Source organism: Clinocottus analis, unplaced genomic scaffold, assembly GCF_023055335.1.
Source record: "Clinocottus analis isolate CAN_PGR_092001 unplaced genomic scaffold, fCliAna1.0.p SCAF_19, whole genome shotgun sequence".
Taxonomy (NCBI): Eukaryota; Metazoa; Chordata; class Actinopteri; order Perciformes; family Cottidae; genus Clinocottus; species Clinocottus analis.
In genome coordinates, this window is record NW_027175920.1 from 10,884,479 (window position 1) to 10,898,652 (window position 14,174).

Genomic DNA, 14,174 nt, shown 5'->3' on the forward strand with positions numbered 1-14,174 from the left:
CTGGTTGCACCGTGGGCGTCAGTTTGTAAACACATTTAGTTGCAAAAGTGCCAACATGTTGTCTGCAGGGCGTTTCAGGTCACAGGAGTCATGACGTGCATTTACTCCTCAGTGAGCGACGTAAAGTGAATATCCATAAACTGGATCTGAATAAAATATGAAGTGAGTTGCTCTCATTTTTATAAAAGATATATAATACTTATTTCCCTCTTCAATCAACCAGTCCAGACATTTGAATTTGCTCATTTGCTGCGGCCTGAAGCATTTCAGAGACGAAAAGATACATTTTTGGCATGTGATGATTTTCAGTATAAAGTATAAATCTAAGTATAAATTTAATCTGTACACACACAAAAAGATTAAATGGTTCTAAACAATAATTGACACGATTACGTCATGAAGTGCATTTTGAGCATTTAACTCGTAGTGAGCGCGCATGCGTGCATTCTGTATTTGTTCAAAAAACACAACCGCTGAGTTCATTTCGGCATGCCACGTGAACTTGATTAATGATTTCCTAACAAATAAATACAGGATTACAAGAGCAACCGTATAAGATTCAGACGGGATTTAATTCTCTTTTTAATTCGGCATTTAGGCTGCATGAATGTACTCCATGTAGGAAACTGCGCTCATGACGCTTTTCACCGTTATTTTCTTCACTAAAACTTATGGTGAAGTTTGGCATCTGGTGCCAAGGGTGGATGGTGTGCTACTGGAGATAAAACCAGACTGGTTCGTCGATAAAACCAAACTAGTTTATCGATAAAAACCACACTAGTTTATCATGAAACCAGTCTAGTTTATAGATAACAGCTGGCATGCGACACTCTCCAAATGACAAACTCAGTGACCTTTGAAATGAAGCCTCATAGACACAAATGAAGACATTACACTTGTTTATATCCTTATCATATTAATACACTGCAAATAATAATACATTCATAACTACATGTATTTACCTATTAATTAAATAAACAGTGTTTATTAACTTATATGTTTTAATAAATAGCTATTTGAATAATTAACATGGTATAAGCATGCTGATACCAGGCAATACTGCTTTCAGTAAAATAGCATAAAATACCAAGATGAACAGATTAGTAATTTAATATTATTAATGAATGTCCTGACTGCTGATTGGCCCATCCTGCAGCTTATGTCCACAGTTTAGAAAGTTTTTGAAATGTGTCAATTTATAATGTGTTTTTCTCTTCAGATTTGTAGTATGGAAGATGTCACCTTCCAAGGAAACAAACGACCTAAATGAAGTGTACTGATATATTTCATTTTACCACAAGTTTGTGACCAAATCTCCTCCAGTGAGTGAAAAGGTTCATCCCGAAAACACTTTGCTCATATTGACTTATTTAAACTGAACCTTAACAGTTGACGTCAAACTTTGCAAATATATAATTTAATCAAGTAAAAATAATACATAAATAAAAAATTCCGTTATGATTACAATATCTCTTTTCCTGGCATTGAATAAACTTCTGGAGGGTTCTGCAGTTTATCTGACGCTCTTCATCTCCAGCCAATCACAGCAGTTGGGGGCGTGGCGTGCTGGTGACCTTAAAAAGACGCGGTACTCAGAAACACACATTACAGAAAAGCTTTCCCGCTTTTCCCCCCTCTCTATCAAGCCTAAACTCAAATTAAACAAGTGCAGCGATGGTGGTTTGGACTGCTGGGGAGCGCGCTGCCATCAACAGCATCTTTTCCAAACTGGACTATGATGACGTCGGTCCCAAAGCTCTGAGCAGGTACGGACGACTCCTGACACGCAACACTGATTTATTAAGTTAATAAAACAAACGAACTCCAGGAACATTGTCTGAACATCCACTGCTCTCACCCCACAGGTGTCTGATCGTCTACCCGTGGACTCAGAGACACTTCGAGTCCTTCGGCAACCTCTCCAATGCGGCGGCCATCCAGGGCAACCCGAAGATCGCAGCCCACGGCATCAAGGTGCTGCACGGGCTGGACCGGGCTCTGAAGAACATGGACAACATCAAGGCCACGTACGCTGAGCTGAGCATCCTGCACTCCGAGACGCTGCACGTCGACCCCGACAACTTCAAGGTACCTTTTGTCTCTCACTTTACGAGTCAGTGCGCGCGCACTTCCTGGACTTCAGTTTGACTTCAGCGGTTGTGTTGCCTCCGTATAGTTGCTGTCCGACTGCCTGACCATCGTTGTCGCAGCCAAGATGGGAGCCGCCTTCACACCAGATACCCAGTCGGCCTTCCAGAAGTTCCTGGCCGTGGTGGTGTCCGCTCTGGGAAAGCAGTACCACTAAACCCAGCAGGCAGCTCGCGCACCTGGACTCCAGGACGCAGATCTGACGTCTGTTTACCTGGCGCTTGTTTCCCTGATAATGAAATAAAGTCAAGCTGAAGCAAAGTGTAATGGTTGTCGTGCGTATTTTCCGCATAGCCATCGAGCCCTAGCACACAGGTTTGGTACCGGTTGACCAAAAGCAAAATTAGAGGCTCCAAGAAGAACTTTCCAGGATAAAAAAATTCAACAGTATTAAAAAAGCAACACAAATAGAGTTTATGATAAACTTTATAATTAAAGTATGCTCCAGTAGAGCTGTATTTAACGGATTACTGCGGGATGCAAACCAAATGATAAAGTCACATTGGCTTTATGTGATTATTTGGCAATTATGTAATTATCAATTAAGGAATGTTGCTTTGAACGTAAAGTGATATGCATGTACCACATGCAGTTGTATAATGCTTGCTTCTTTCTGAAAACAGAACATCACCTTTTTTCTCATCGTTTTAATCAAACTTATCAGATGCAAACAATTAAAAAAAAAAAAACGTCCTAAAAGATTCTATTGGATGAATATGGGAGATAGAATATGACAGAGTGCATTATGAAAAAATAATGTTTTTTTGTTGTTGTGGCAGTTAATTTATTATTCTCGTACCAAAAGCAGAGTCCAAGGTGTCAAATTCAAAGCAACAGTTGTGCCTTTTTTTTATCTGCCAGAAAGATTAATGTGAAAGTCCAATATTATCACAGAACCAAAATAAAGTACAGGTCTACACAATCCAGTGCTTAACTTATTTGATTTAACTGTCTTCTAGATTATTTGGATTGTCAACTGATCATGGGGTGCAATTACACAACTAAGAAAAAAGGTATTAAAGTTTTCAAAAGTATATGTTATTTTTGAGCTGGCACATGCGCACGCTGTTTATTTCAGCACCAAGGACAGCGTCATATTTACTGACGCAGCTCCCTTGAGCAGCAGCATTCCTTTCCTTTAAAAGGTGAAACATTTTGGACTATGGCCACCGATACGTTTTTACCGGATTGATTGATACTATATTATACTACATTGGATCAATGGATATTGATTCACCTCACACGTGTCCTTGCTTGCTTTGCAGCTTCCTCATTGGTTTAAGATTTGACATATTACTGCTGTTGTATTTTTTCAAAAGTATTGTCTGACTCGAAAAATACAAAGACATAAACGCATTATCTATGAGCAAAATATAGACATGCCAGATGTGTTTACATGTACAAGTAAATAATACTATATGGTGAACTGATGTGACCGCATCAGCCAGATTGTTATATTATCAGTGAGGAGTGTTGACGTACATGCTCAACACCACTACTGCTGTCACCAAATCTTAATACAAAATAACGCTCATTTCAACATAACTGTAAGTTATAAGTTGCAAATGCACTTTTGTATAATGTGTTAATTGTGTATGCTTTTTGTATATTTTAGACTCAAGTCTGTCCGGGGTGGATAACTTCTTCTTTGTATTTATTGGCGGCAGGAAGACTTCTTGGTGCCGGTTCATCCGGCTGAAGGCAATGCGGAAGTCTAACAGCATGCATTCTCTCCACTGGCCAGCAGGGGCGACTCCCTGTTGCAACAAGAAGTCTGATTGTATGGAAGTCGATGAGAACATGACTTTACTTCTCACCAGGCTTATTGCCTCAGTAACCTTTGTAAACATGAGTCTAATGGCTCAATCGCTAGTTTCAAGTCTTCTGCAATACAGCATGAAGTTCATTTAGGTCAATTATGTTCTAGTTTAGAGTTAAATAGACCACAAGCATGCTTTATTAGGGCGGGCTTACTGTGATTGACAGGTTGCTATCGGTGTCATCATGCCACCAAATGCTGTAACTTCCACTCATTGGTGGCAAAAAAAAGTCAAGATGGCGACAGCCGAATCGCAGATCTGGAAGCTTCAAAACGCCCACAAACCAGTGTGTGACGTCACAATGGCAACGCCCACATGTAGGATTGCTGCTTTACCAACACCGCTGAATTAGAGTGTGAAGCCGTAAATACAAAATTAAAAAAATACTCCAACTAATTTATTGAAATTTCCTTTTATTGCTTATCATTTCAGAATTGTGTATGTGCCTTCATCATGACGAGTGTCTACGGCCCTTTTCACAGCAGCCTTTAGAGCGCAGGATGAACACAGGTGTGAATCAAATTAAATATGGTTTTATTTTAGTTGGTGTGTCAGTCAGCTAATATATGCAATACCAGGTCCGTGGCCCACATACATGGAACAAGACCATAATTAATATCATCAATCACATCTGTGTTTACCCTGCAATGCCATGTCAGCTGAGAGAAGGCCTTATTTACACATAGCATACACTTTATTCATATATTTGAAAATGGGAAGCATCATTTGTAATAAACTGGATAAATCATGCAATGTCCTACAAGGCTGTATACAACACAACACAACATCAAAAGGTGTTAATTGCACATTTTATTATTACAAAATATTGTATTATGACAACTACAAGTACATAAATATTGAATGTCATATGGCATCATGGCTCATTTACGCAGCTGGGTCTTATCTGTATTTCTCGGCGAGTACGGCTGCGAAAGCCGACAGGTACTTGTCCATGGCGGCGTGCGCCACCGGCGTGAAGTCCTCCCCCATGTGACAGGCCAGGGCCACGAGCATACAGTGAGAGAAGAGCTGCAGAGAGGGCGGGGCTCGTTAATCACAACGCTGACTGCAGCTGAGGCTCAGTCCCCTTAGAAATAGTCAGATCGAAAAAGGTCAACTGGTTCACGGCAAAATCTTTCCATTCAAATGAATTTGCTTTGGTTTCATGGACATGACAGGATGGTGTGAAGCTATGAGCTGTTGGTAGGAATATGACAACGTGCTTGTTTTGAAGCTGAACAGATGGCGTCAGGTTGATCTGATATGGACTTGAGACGACGTCACTTTCAAACCGCTGAGAACGCAACAATGCTGGGAGCAAACTTCACCAACATTTCAATAAGCAGTGGAATGTAAATAAGTATATTTACTTAAGTGCTGCATCAAGTTACATTTGACACACTTGTACATGTACTTTTCTTCTCATAATTCTACTTTATTACAATTCAGAGAGAAAAGTGTACTTTATACTTCAAAACATTACGTGAAAACATTTAGATTATTACACACTAAACACAAGGACATGTACAAGTACAGCGACTACTTTGATAATCATTTTGTCATTTTTCTTAATTTATTTTTGAATAACTTTGAGGCTCGGTCTCTCGGTTAGACAAAAGAAGTATTCATAAAATAAATGTATACATCATTAGTTGCAATCCTTTCCAAAGTGGTAAGAAATTAGCTCCACCTCAACCTGCTTTTACAATAAGGCGTGAGTAATAATAATCTAATTATATAAAATATTTGAATTACAATCACAGGGGCCTTTTTTTTCTGTATTTGCTATTTTTACTTTTAATGTAAGTGCATCTCCCTGAATACACAAGTAAATACTAGTTTGCTGAATGGAGTACTACAGCTACAAATAGTCCCCTGACTGGCTCTAAGGCACCTTGAAGTTGGTGGGGTCAATCCGGAGCTGGTAGGCGTGCAGCGTCTGCAGAGGAGCCAGAGTGACGGTCAGCTGGCTGATGTCTTTGGCTCCCTCCGCTATGGCCAGGACGATCTTCTTCCCGTGAGAGAGCAGGTGAGCGGAGCGATGGCTGATGTCCAGGTGGGAAAAGTAGGTCTTGGTACCCGGATAAGAGGCAAACATCCTGCGGAGGGATTTTGGGAGTGGCGTTGCGATGACGTACATTTGTAATCGGAACACAGAAAACATTATCAATAATGTGGAGTGTGGCGAGATTGGCAACTCATCATCATCATCATCATCATCATCATCATCATCATCATCATCATCATCGTCTCTGTCAACTCACAGCCCTCTCATTTGAACATTTCACTACCGACCCCGCACTATCTGAAGTTTGATGAGTCAGCAAAAGTATGAGTATGCAGTGTCATGATGATGTTTATGTTTATCAATAGACAAACCAACCGTTAATAATCCATAATGTATCGATGCTTCATCGGGAATAAATGTCAATAACGTATTGATAAACGGTAATAAACCATCAATTATGTAGTACCACGTGTCGATTAAGTCATTAAAAAAAAGAGAGAGAACACGTTTTCAATTTCTTATAAGACAGGAAGTTATGACGTCATTAGCAAGGGCCCAAACGTACAGCGTATGTTTATTCTTTGAAGTTAGCAGCCACGATGAATGTATCTTTGGGACATTTCTAAACACACATCGGACCTTCGTGGCAGAGGGCTGGCCTCCATCCATCCCGCTGTCTCTCTCACGCAGCCATACTCGCTGCAACACGCACTTACTTTCATGTACGTCACAGTTGTTGAAGGAAAAGTGCCAAACAGAGCAAGAACCCACCTAAGAAGCGCGTCGGCTCCGATATCTTCCGCCACAGGAGTCAGGCTCCCCCAGATATTTGCAATGAGCTCTTTCTGCTTCTTTGAGAGCATCGCAGCCTGACGTTAGAGGATTCACTCTGGAGCTGAACGTTCAGATTCAGATTCACAGCAGGGGGGGGGGGGAGACAAACGTGTGCGCAAAAACAAAACAAAAACCGCGTTAGTCGACCATTTCATTATCCCCAAAACGCAGGAACGGATGAGTAGAAGTTCAGAAGATCTTTCTGCATGAAGGTCTCAGCGGCTGTGTTGTTGCCCTGCTGTGTGTTATCGGGCAGCAGACAGCAGACAGCTGGGTGGGGGCTGCGCACCTCTGCGCTATCTGCTGCTTTACGTGCGTCACGATGGAGATTTCTACCATAATATGGATGCATGTGCCCGGCCGTCAAAGTCCAACACTGTGAGAAGGTTGGAGTAGGTTGTACATGCTTTATAGGGCTGCACACTCAGAACTAAGTAGGTCAAAGTCAAGCTGTGAATTCATTAAATGTATCTCTAAATAAGTAAGTAATGTTTCTTTGGAAATAGAGCTGCTACTTCTTAGAGCTGAATTGTTCCACATGTCTGTGTGTCTCCTGACTGCCTCATCTCATTCTAGACTATGACAAGGAAGAAACATGTCAAAATGGGAGTCAGAGGTTTCCCTGCCAAATATATTTTACAGTTTATGAGGCTTTTCAGATAAAGTCTTTCAGCCGCTGCTATCTGCAGCTCCATAAGCTGCTGATCACCACAGTGGGCGTGAGGCCAGCTGGCTCCAGATACCATTTGGAGAGCCACGGAGACGCATTAGAGACACAATATGTGGTTTTATTAATGCATTTGAACACAATCTATAACCACTTTGAAGAAGCAACAGGTGGTTTTCTTTCTTGATACATCAGTAGTGCGTATTTCCCAAAAATTCCACCAAAAACATATTTTACATACAAAATGCCAGCCCTGGGCTTCTGGGGGTCTGGGGCTCCAGGACGGTTGCCCACCAAACCAGTCTAAAGGTTTTGGCTCAGGGTTTTGTCTGCATGGAGCTGCAGCAAACAGCCAAGGGACATTTTGATGAACACGTTTTTGTCACTTGGACCATTCAAACACGAAATAAATACTAAACATGAAACCACAGAACTTAAAAAAGTGAGTTATTCCAGTCGTGGAATGAACAAAAACTACAGAAACAGGTTTGAAGACACACTTTCAGAAGATGGGCTCACCGGAAATCCTCTTCCATCTTCATTCTGGACTGGAGAATAAAGGAGGGAAAGCTTCCGATGTCGTGTGTAACTTTTCATACATCTTTGCAATGCGCAATGCATTCGATCATCTCTGGTTATTAATGCGGCTTTTGTCAAAAGCTGCATGGATTGTCATGAAGTTGAGAAATTGCCAAAACAGGGAAATGGTGTTTCTCGTAGAGGGTTGTCTGAGGACGTCTGTGCAACAAGACGAGAGAGTAAAAGCTTTGGGGCGAGTGAGAGGTGAGAGAGGTCACTGCCAGTCACGTAGGACTTTGTTTTTTTTTATCATGCTTTGCCAGTTGTGTTTAATGCTGTATAATCTCACAGCGTATTCATTCATGTTTCATTCATATTCGCAATGACTGCGTCAGAAACAGAGATTCAACAGGTTGATCTTCTGAGTTGAGGTCACATGAGCACGTGAGTACAAATGAACTGCATGTTTCACCTTAAAATGTTTCGCTTGTATTTATTTGAATCGTTGCCAGACCCCAGATCTGTGTGGGCCGTCACCCTGATGAGGGCTGACTCAGCATTATTTAGAGATCTCTTGACCTCACATGCACTTCTGTAAAAATGCACTGTCATGCTGTTTGTATCAATGTGGGAGGCTGACGCAGCAGAACTTTGTCAACCAGCAACAAAACTGAATTTATATTATTTATCATGTTACCTATTCAACTTTTAAAATAATTCTGCTCATTAAGATGGTATATCACAAAAGAGATGCTGATCTGGAGTCAGTTTACCTGTTTGCAATTGTAGAGAAACACATTGAGGCGTGTGTTAACTTGCTGAGTGTCTGAATAGTGACACATCATCTGGGTGATCATATGTATTACTGCACTATATTCATTGTTTTATGATAGTGTTATTGTTTTATTCTATGTCTATGAGTCAAATCCTCATAGGTTCAACGTGCATTGGCAAATAAACAACTCTACATTCACTTCACCTGCCACAGGTAACGCTTCCCTGCTCCTGGAGGGACTTGAACTCACAACCTCTGCATCACTCTGCAAGTTACTGAGCCCATCTTTGGCAGTTCACTCTCTTGATTTAACCCACGCAATGAACGAACCACGCAGTCCCACTGAGCAACAGAGGATTAACAAGAGAAACGCATCATTACAGACACTTCCTTGCATTAAACGGGTCAAAACCTAAAACCTGTTGTATCTGCCACGTTCACTCATTAGATTGTAATACCATTTAATCTTGATAATAATCAATTTGCATTCGTCAGAATACAAACGAGTCTTCGTCTTAATTCACAAGTGACTGTCCAGAAAAGCCAGTCAGTGTAACATCGACCATGACCGGTGAGGCCTGTTGGCGCCTCCTGCTGTCACGCAGCCACAGATCCTCCAGTCACAGAGACACCAACAGCGTCGCCTGCTGGCGTCCCGCTGTACTGAACAAGTATTACTTTCTCCTAAAAGTTATCTTCATATGAGCACATGGGAATTTAACCACAGGAAGAGACCGTATTCATTCATCACATTGTAAACGAATACAACCCAATCCCTGTGAAGTATTGTCTGTTACAATACTGCCATTACTCCACAAGGTGGAGCTACGAGGTCAAAAATATCGTTAAAATATACACGTTTTCATATTTTCTTCTATTGTCTCAGTGTCTTTTATTATACTTAAAGGTGGTAATAAATGTTTTTCTGATGTTAAATTCAAAGCTCAACAGAATGATAGAGTTTGCATTAAAGTTTATTTTAGCTGAGTTTGATTTGTTGATTTGAGAGTTTAGATTACAGTCGTTCATCACAGTGATCATTTATTTCCCAAACAGTTCCCCTGTTATCATAAAGGTAAATGTAAGTGTCATTTATTTAATTTTCTTTAGAAATCTGCACCACACTACAGTTCATCAGTTTGTTGTTAATTGGCCAGCAGTAAAGTGTAATGAACTATAACATGCACACATTAACATGATCTCTGTTACTTCCTGGTTTCCCATTTGGATTAAATCCTCTGCACCCAACTTGAACCGACATTTATGAAACATTTATAAGGGGAAAAAAAGACCAAAAGCAGGTTGAAAAGGTTAATCAATTCCTCTTTTTAATGAAACCCTTTGATTCCCTTTGTCTTCCGGCACAGCTGATTATCCTTAAAGCTTATTTCCTGCAGCTTCGCATTGTAAGCAGTTCCTACAAAAGGAAAGCAGGTCTCTGTATGTGCTGCACGTAACGTGACTCTCACTCAGTGTGCGACGCAACAAAGAGCAAATTAGTGTTGCAGTTAATAGTGTTTAGAAACAAGCCTCAAGGCGCATGAGACAGATGTGTGTGTGTGTGTGTGTGTGTGTGTGAGTATATTTATGTCATTTATTCTGCAATTACCAACATGCTAAACACATTGAATGCACTACAGGCATAAGGGAGACTTTCAGCACACGTCTGCCCTCCTAAACATTTCCCACTGCATGACTTCTGAATTTTTATTTTAGAGTTAATTCATTTTTCTTCCTCACAATTCCTCCTCTGTCGGATTAAACAGGATGGGCTGTTCTGCTTTTACTTCCACTTAATTAGAAGCAGCTGAACTGGTTTTCACTTCAACTTTGTGATTTAAAAAATAGAAATGTAACTAAATGTATCTTCCAGTTGGACCCATGACAAGCTGCAAACTGCACACTGCCGGCAGAAGGAATCTAAAACAAATGTCTGCTGCTCTTTGTGTTTTCTAAAACGAGTCAAACGCTGTTCGACTGCTGCTTTTTATGAAAGGTCAAGCTTCTGACTCTTCTTGTGACCACTTCCTGTGGGCAATGGTTGAGCTGTAAGTAAGGGGTGTCATGTGACGACAAATGTGCGGGTTGTATTTCTATACTGAGACTAAAATGTTTGTGAGAAAGGTTTCACACCCACGCCATGAGCTCTGAGTTATCATGCAGCGCCAGTCCACTCACAATCCCACCATGCTTTCTTTCCTTCCCTCGGTCCGTCTTCCTTTTTTCCTACGATTGAAAGTCAAATATGGATCATTTGGAAAACAAACAGAAAATGTGCACGAATTGCTGAAAAATACTTGTGAAACCAAGGAACTGCATAAGCCATAAATGACATCCTTTTCCAGGTATTCCATCACCGCAGCAAAAGTGGGAATTCATCCCCACCGCGCCCAAAAGCACCTGGCCAGGCTTGTATGGAGCACAATCCAATCTCACAACCACAAATATGATGCTTTTGTGCCGAGCTGTATCCTGCGCGCTCTTTTCTTCTCACATCTGACGACCGCATCGCTGCACTGACTGAACATTTTGTGGCGAGCGGCGGCGATGAGAGCCGGTGGTCGGAGGAAGCCGAGAAAGGTTCCTCTTCACTGTGTGGTGGGTGAGGACAGTAAGGAGATATGTTTGGGCTGTGTGAGCAACCAGACACCGAGCCTGCAGGGGAAAACTGCTTCGACTGAAAAAGAAGGTCGTGTAGCATTTTCTAAAGGGCCAAAAGGACATTACTATAAATTAATACACAATGTTGCCTTCATGCACGTCCTCTGGAGCAAGCACATCAGATGTTTCCCCATTAAATCTGTAAATGTGTGTTTACGTGTGTGTGTGTGTGTGTGTGTGTGTGTGTGTGTGTGTGTGTGTGTGTGTGTGTGTGTGTGTGTGTGTGTGTGTGTGTGCGCAGCAGTCGGTTACTAGCATCTGACTGAAAAGTACCCAACTTGTACCTGCTCATCTGTTCAACATTACATCATGCAGAGCAAACATGGAGCAACAAAAACAGGTACTTCTTGTGAACATGTTGCGTGTGTGTGTGTGTGCATGTGTGTGTGCGTGTGCGTGTGTCACAGACTGCGAATAATGGAATGTGGGAAATAAATGAACACCAGGTGACCAGTGGACTCGGACATCTGTGTCTGGCTCTTTTTGTCCATAAAGCCTGTGTCAATTAAAGACCGTTTGGACAGTTTAAGATTACATTTTCATTCCTGTGGCTTTGAAGCATCTTTCAATAAGTGTAATATCTGAAACAGCTGAGGATTCAGCTTTGATTCAGGCCAAAATGTGGAATACACTATCTCCAGCGGAAATTCTTCAAACTCAAATTTGCCTGCAAGAGCAAAAAGTGAGAACTCATCCTGACAGCCTGCTGACCAACATATCAATACACGAGCTGCCATTTAAAAAAGTAAACGCGAACAAACATAAAATAAAATGTGACATAAGATATGCATATATGTATAATGCATTCTTGACGTTTACCAACCAGTATGGCCAGATGGGACGTCTTCGTTATCACAGCAAAGCCTGCACACTTGGACCAGGTTGCCCTCAGCCCACTTCAACAGCTCCCTGCAGGTACTCGGTGTCACCGGTAGGCGGCGCCGTGAGGTCGACCTGCGGACATGCAGTCAGGAGGCGAGCGGTCGGTCGGTGTTGTGACATCAGGCGGCGGCAGCGCGGGCGGACCGGGAGCCTCCGGTCACACCGACACTCAGAGCCGGTGCGGCGGGCGGACAGCGGCGGAGGACCCGCGGCGCTTCAACCGGGACACCGGTTCCATCCGGCTGACATTTGTAGCCGCCTCATGAAGAAACCTCTTTGAAGATACATCTCCGCGCCGCCCTCGCTGACATCTGGAGCTCGCGCTTGTCAGTGAAACTGCTCCTTCCTCGCGCTCGCGTCATGCGTGGTGGGGGCAACTTATGAAGTGACCGGCTGTCGGCAGCTCACCGGGAGGAGCCGTCGGCGCGGTGCTGCGGGAGCCGGAGGGGCTGTTGGAGGGTAAGTGCGGGAGCCGCCGGGTGTCACACCGAGCATGTCTCTTCCCACACCGGCTGTCGGTCCGTGCTCACCCCGCTGTGTGTGCGGCGCGAGCACCGGGCTGGCCAGCTTCAGGGTCTCAGCGCAGGTATGCAGGCTTTTAAAATATATATATATATATTTAACGGCGCTGCAGCACACAGGGGGCTCGGGCTCAGGGTGCGGGGACCCCGTGGGTGACAGTTTCAGGTCATGCGTGACGTGCACTCAAGAGCTGGTCACATCTGGAGTGGCTGAAGCCTTTTAAATGAAGTCCAATGACAAGATCAAGATTGTTGAAAATGAGAGCAACAAGAGTGTGTGTGTGTGTGTGTGTGTGTGTGTGTGTGTGTGTGTGTGTGTGTGTGTGTGTGTGTGTGCGCGTGCGTGCGTGTGTGTGTGCTAGGCTTAACTAGTTGGCTCTTTTCTGCTAGAGTAAGACTTGGATGAACTCTTGAACTTATTTTTTTCCTTCCCATGATTCACCTTGCTTTAATGATGCCTTGCTCTACTGCTGGAAGGTCATGGCAGAGGAAACTTCATCAATGAGGGATGTGTGTGTGTGTGTGTGTGTATGTGTGTGTGTTTGTGTGGCATTCCATATCTCATGACCCAGAGGCAAGATCTCATCTTCATATTATGCTCCAAAAGGCTAAATCAAGTTGCATGCATGTACATTACACAACACACACACACACACACACACACACACACACACACACACACACACACACACACACGCGCACACGCGCACACACACACCTGGACGATGGGTCCTGAGGGAAACAGGACCAGTGACCAGGTTTGAACCTGTGTCTTGCTCCAAAATGAATAAAAGTTGCTTCGAGCAAAGGAGCAGTACTTTGACAAATTCCAGCTTTCTCTTCTTTTTCATTTCACACCACTGTAGCTGGTGGAAGCATCTTGTCTGGTAGACTCATAGGATCTCGTGAACCTACAGAGAACGTTCGCTGTGAACTGAATGCTTTTAGTAAACATTATTTGTACATCTCACTATAAAGCAAGTAATCCACGTCTGCATGTTCTTGGCATATCTCAAGAACTGCCCACCTGACCTCACACGTGGCGAGGTGTTTTGCATGGGGATCCCCATGGAGAGCTGGTCAACGGGTGCAAATCGCATGCAACACATTTAATCTTAGTGAACTGTGATGACACGAGCACCCGCTGTGCCGCTGCAGCTGGGGGGCGGAGCTTCAGGGCTCTTCAGCATGTCATCATCATCATCATCATCATCATCATCAGATCAGCGCTCACTGACTTGCAGCTCACGTTGGCTGCTGCATCGTGGATGTAAAGTTCTGCAGGAATGAGTTCTCAAACCACAACGTGAGTAAGTATTTTGCACTTCTGCTTCCTTCG

General features: G+C 42.9%; 3 protein-coding genes across 5 annotated transcripts in view; 2 read left to right on the forward strand and 1 right to left on the reverse strand.

Annotated features, from left to right (window-relative positions):
• Positions 1–1,597: 1,597 nt before the first annotated feature.
• Positions 1,598–2,415, forward strand: LOC137789502 (hemoglobin subunit beta-1-like). Its single transcript, XM_068583163.1, has 3 exons — positions 1,598–1,766; positions 1,866–2,088; positions 2,177–2,415. Exons 1-3 carry the CDS (start codon positions 1,675–1,677, stop codon positions 2,303–2,305), a joined length of 444 nt encoding a protein of 147 aa, XP_068439264.1. The 5' UTR covers positions 1,598–1,674; the 3' UTR covers positions 2,306–2,415.
• Positions 2,416–4,722: 2,307 nt separating this feature from the next.
• On the reverse strand, positions 4,723–8,047 carry hbae4 (hemoglobin alpha embryonic-4). 2 transcript variants are annotated; one of them, XM_068583564.1, is made up of 4 exons: positions 7,997–8,047; positions 6,748–6,871; positions 5,863–6,067; positions 4,723–4,997 (listed from the first exon to the last, which is right to left on the reverse strand). In XM_068583564.1, exons 2-4 carry the CDS (start codon positions 6,837–6,839, stop codon positions 4,869–4,871), a joined length of 426 nt encoding a protein of 141 aa, XP_068439665.1. In that variant the 5' UTR covers positions 6,840–6,871; positions 7,997–8,047; the 3' UTR covers positions 4,723–4,868. The 2 variants fall into 2 exon arrangements, with proteins under 2 accessions (XP_068439665.1, XP_068439664.1); XM_068583563.1 differs by lacking the exon at positions 7,997–8,047 and having other exon boundaries at positions 4,724–4,997; positions 6,748–7,045.
• A 4,386-nt stretch (positions 8,048–12,433) lies between these two features.
• rhbdf1b (rhomboid 5 homolog 1b (Drosophila)) overlaps positions 12,434–14,174 on the forward strand; it is a 30,830-nt gene continuing 29,089 nt past the window's right edge. For both annotated transcript variants that reach the window (XM_068583035.1, XM_068583036.1), the window contains exon 1: positions 12,434–12,773. The gene's annotated coding sequence lies outside the window, so the exon portion shown is untranslated. The remainder of the gene's footprint in view (positions 12,774–14,174) is intronic.